General features: G+C 52.3%; 1 protein-coding gene across 1 annotated transcript in view; it reads right to left on the bottom strand.

The window, feature by feature from the left end:
* Positions 1–3,477, bottom strand: part of LOC126576951 (uncharacterized) — a 59,189-nt gene extending 55,712 nt beyond the window's left edge. Inside the window, exon 1 of the mRNA XM_050238274.1 lies at positions 2,761–3,477. Within this exon, the coding sequence (XP_050094231.1) occupies positions 2,761–3,477 (717 nt within the window). The remainder of the gene's footprint in view (positions 1–2,760) is intronic.
* Between the last annotated feature and the right edge of the window lie 1,643 nt (positions 3,478–5,120).

Here is a 5,120-nt window from a genome sequence, read left to right as displayed (position 1 = left end):
ATATTGCGCCGATCAGAGAGAGAGAGAGAAAGAGTGAAAAAAGTAGAGTTCCACTCCCGGATCGCCGTACGATGGCCGGCGAGGACAATGGTTGACAAATTGATTCGTCCTTTCTGGCATCCCACATTTGGGCATCGCTGGGTCTCCTCACCATGCTCCTCACTCTGTGCAGTTAAGCTATCAAAATGCCACCTCGTCCGGGCGGAAGGTGGCACCCAAAAGGCATAAAGAACAAAGCGCGCGCGACGCTATGACGTTCGTCGATGGTTCGATGAAATGACACCGTATAAATAAAATCAACCCCTTTTCCAGCCCCAAGGATGCCAAGCCACGAACGGGAGGGACCGAATCCGTCAGTGAGTGACAAATGAAAATGACAAAATTTTCTTCTCGGACGAAACAAAAGAAAAAAAAAAATGCTCCTTCATTCGTGCGCACTCGAAGCGTTTCCGTTCGGGGGGGTATTTGAGGCAGAACGTGGCGTTCGTTCCGTTCCGTGGCCATCAATTTGTCATCGGGTAGTTTTTGGGTGCCCCATTCCTTGGCACCTTTCGGTGGTCCACGGCGTCCGGTTTGTATGTTGTGACGCGACACCTTGAACGACGAGAATGAAAAACAATTTCGACAACAAGTGTCCAGGGTCCAGGCCGCACGCCAGGACAACCCTTTTGTTCAGTTTTCTTTATGCTGCCCGCGGATTCGCTCCCTTGTACCGAACACCCGTTTTGCGGGTCCGTATCATTCCGCTTATGAGCGCGATCGCTGTCACTTGGTCGGTCGTTGGCCGTCCTGTTGCTCTTGTTTTTTTTTTCTTTGGCGTGGCGTTACACTAAAGGAGAACAACGGCGCGGCCGCAGCATTAAGATGGGTGCGATGAAATTCGAACCGCACGCGGAAAGATTAATGATGTACTCTGGATGGCGGTGGCGACCAGGATGGAGGATGGATTGGCCACGGATCGGCGCCGTCGGATGTTTTGTTTCACCCCCCCAACAAAAACAACGGTCCACCCGGTTTGCTCCCCCCCGCCCTTTTGGAGGAGGGAAGCAGCACGATGCCAACGATGCCCTTTAATGTGCTCATTCATTTAACATTTGGCGAAGTGTTGCGGTGACACATGAGCATTGCTCACATTGTGGGGCAGAAAGGGGAGGAGATCGATTTGTTTGGTTCCTTTCCTGTATCTCGCGCAGGGCCGGGAAAAGATCGCTTTCGCCCCGGGGGAGGTGTTAACGGAAGGAGTGGCAGGAATGCAAAAAGAAGAAACGATCGGATGATCAACGTCCATTATTACATGTTTTGATCCTCGATCAAAGAGTATTACAGGATCGAGCGAGCGATCGTGGTTGATTGATCTGCTTCTTCTCTTTCACCGCAATCGTTTTTCATAATGATGCCTGCTGGCAGCTTGCAATTGGATGTCAGTATAAAGACAAATCTTATTGCACTAGACACTAAGTGATCGTAAAAAAAGGTGCTTCTGCATCACAAAATCACCGCTCATCACACAAGCCATCACATTTGCTCGGCAGCAAACACCAATTACGATTCAAATGCTCCGAACGGCCACAACTTAATCAAATGAAGCATCATCATTAAACACATCACAGTGGCATGCGCCGGGGTGGGAAGATTCACAATTTATGGACCTAATGCCCCCGCGTGGAGGTTGCGGGACGTGCCGATGCACACCAGACACTGTCAGCGCACGGGCGGTTGCACAAACGGTTCGCAATGACTCGATGATGGGTTTCTTCAACTTTTGCAGCCGTGGCCGTTCGTCAAACGCGACCGTCAGCGACGAGGATAGGAGACTCATCCGCATGTCTCGCCAAACAACCATGACTCGGAATGTTCGCTAGCTCTCACTTGCCCAGCGTGCGTGGTTTCACGGTGCAGCACGAGAAGGTCAGCAGCTCCGGCGCTAGTTGCGATGAAAGCGCATCTACGATCGCGAAACCTGTGAACGGATGCGTGCGCACATTTGTTGCGAGCAAACGAATTGCATTTGCATGCCGTGCACCGTAATGGAATGCCATATTTCTGCATTTGGCCCTTTTTGGCGGACACGTAATGAGCCGAGCCCAGGCCAGGGTCTCTATTGTGTCGACGGAAACACACCACACACTACACAATGGCACACTTCAGTGCGCGCAATCTGGGCGTGTGCTCGTACGCTACTGCGAGGTTGTTGGCACACCAAGTGTCAAGTAATTTGGAGAAATCATTTTCAATAATGTAAAAACATTTATCACTCCACCATGGTGAGCCACGCAGGCCAGAATTGGTCATTGGTATTGGTTTGGTTTGGTTCCTTCGTTGTAAACATCACTTGGATCCTCGCTCACCCTCTGGGACAATCTTTCAACACGCAGCAGCAGGTCGATGGCATCGGGTGAAACGAACAAGCGAACAAAGCCAGGCGACCAGGCCCCGGATAACGGCTGCATGCATCATCACCTCTGTGACCATCTTCTGCTTACACTTGCTGCACACCTATACCACTGTGTCGCCAACTGGATGCCGACGGCAAAAAGAGTACCCTCGGAGGTATCCCCCCCCGGATCATGTCATCAAGGGTCATCTGCTTTGCGAAAGCCACGCTTACAAACACACACACAACGCGAGCGTCACATCGAACACAACAGATAATAACCGACTGGACGTTGCGATCGTGTCGATCGATGGGATCGATTGCGTAACACCGACGAGGACGCATTCCTTCATTCCCGGTACGCGCCCTGCCAGGCTACTACTCACCTGCTCACGGAAGATGCGCTTGAAACCATCGATCGAGTGCTTGTCCTCGCCAAGGATAGCGCTCAGCTCGGAGATCAGCAGCCAGCGTCGCTTATCACGGCGCACCTCGAGCTCCATCGCGCTGACCGACGGTTTCCGTGGCTCCGTTTGGGCCGGGACCGTCGGTCCGGTCGGTGTTCCGCCCAGCCCATTTACCAGCCCGGCCGCAATCGGGTCAAACGGATTTGGGTCACGGGGTTGCTGCTGGGGTGGTGGTGACGACTCGTCCGTCGGCGAGCTACTGCCTGGTGTTGCCGTGCTGGAAGTGGTTTCACTTTCGTTCGAGTGCAGTGACGCCCGCCGTTGGTTCGGGAAGATGGGCATCCCGATCGGTACGATACCTCCACCGCCATGATCACCATCACCGTGATCACCACCGGAACCATGCAGATGGTCCAGGTAGCTGTTGTTCTGACGTAGCACGAACACGAACGGATTCTCCTCCAGCGCACGACCACTTTCACTTTCGGTGGGTGGACACTTTTCACCGACACCGAGGTAACCGCCGGACGTTTGGGGTAGCTCGTCGGAAAAGGACACTTTTTTCGGTTGCTTCTGGCCGGGCAGTGGTGATGGGGTGCGCGAGCTGGAAGCGGCCACCATCGGATCACTTTCGGTTTCAGCAGCGGTGCTGGCCAGCTGATCGGCAGGTGGAAGTGGTGCCATTGATCCTTCCATTGTCGGTCAGTGTGAACGCAAATCTTTCCGTTTGGTCGTCGGAACACACTTTTTGCTGGCTGCTATCGTATGATCCGATTATTATTGAACGCCCGATGGCGACAAACGGGGACAAAACAACACTTCTACTCGTCTACACACGTTCCACTCGTCGTTTATTGCAAAAAAGGGGCGAAATTGGGCCAAAAACGGAGAAACAGCACAAAAGACTTCAACAGCCGAGTATGAAATTGTAAGCGACGAACCTCCAACAGGTTCGTTTTTTTTTAACTCAAACGAAGCCTCACTTGTATCCTTGCGGGCCGCTTAATGAGAAATTGTGCCCACACACAACCGCACGCACGCACACACAGTTGCACTTTCGTTATCAATCAATTTCTGGAAGATGTCTGGAGCACAATCGAAAAGAAAGCGACGAACCCTGCGCGCCCTAACCGCTGGGTTTCCGTCGGTCCGTCGGTGGTGAAGACGAGTGGCGCACACCGTTGGTTTCCCGTGTTTTTTTTTTCTTCTCCCTACCGCAGAGGGTGGTGGTGGACGATTCGAAACGCGCGCAACAAATCGCGAAACGCACGCACGCCGGGCTCGAGCAGAAAACTGAACTGTGACATCGAGCGGCACTCAAGTGGACTGGACTGGGGCCCGAAGACGCGCGCACTGTATTCGTGCCGTCGTGGTGCGTGTTGCGTGTTGCGCATGAACCGCGCTGCTACGGTGGAGCAGAAAAGCTTCTTTTGGTCTCGTTTTCGCTTCTTCATCGTTGCGACGGTGGCGGCGATCAATACACGATCGTGCGATTGAGTGTCTGCGATTCGTCCATCGTCGTCGTTGGCGTCGTTGACGTCGTCGGGTTCACCAAGCAAGAGGAGTTGTTCGCGAGACCGAAGAGTTGGTGGTTTTTGGCCAAAGTTCACCCGAATGGTTGCTTTTATTTTACGATCGTACGATCGGCGCAGAGCTCTTACGCTCGTGCTATCCGTTTCGGAGTCTTCAGCGTTTGTTCAGCGGAAAGATTGGGAGTTGGATCACTGGAGGAACAGTTATGCAAAAAGAATATTTGGCATTGAGTCACGTTATGAAGAGGGTTTTAGTGGCAAATTAATGTCCTCTTGCAAAGATCTAGACAGAGTTTGCACCTTTCTAATCCCAAACCAACCGCACGGAGCCTTTTAATCTCGTGAAAAGCCACACGCACTGGCCACTGCCACTCTGAATGCGTGAATCGGCGAGAGTGATTTTTTGTTTGTTCCGTTTGCATAATTATATCGCGCCCGCCCCTCCTGTCACTCAGTATCCTCCCGGTGCCGAAAGGGATTAGAGTCAGCGTAAGTGATAATTATAAATTGGATCCAATTATGTTCTTATTGCGGAGCGTGGCAGCGATGGACCTGCTTATTAAGTCGCTGCTTTTTTTTTGAGAACCGTCGCGCGCGGGCTAAGCCATCTTTATATTCGCTCCACTAACGCAACGAGGGGGTGTTTGTGTTGGGGTGCGTGCGGTCGAGCGGTGGTTAAGGCTTTCGTTGGATAGGCTTTCTTGCAGAGCAGCAGAAGGGGTTTGGGATGGCTGGGTTTGCTTTGCTGTTTTGTATCCTCTTCTTACGTGTGATAGTTTCTGCAGTTCTGCGATTGATCAGTTGTTG

Source organism: Anopheles aquasalis, chromosome 2, assembly GCF_943734665.1.
Source record: "Anopheles aquasalis chromosome 2, idAnoAquaMG_Q_19, whole genome shotgun sequence".
NCBI classification, from domain to species: Eukaryota; Metazoa; Arthropoda; class Insecta; order Diptera; family Culicidae; genus Anopheles; species Anopheles aquasalis.
The sequence above is the reverse complement of the archived record's forward strand: the minus strand, read 5'-3'. Positions and strand labels throughout refer to the sequence as shown.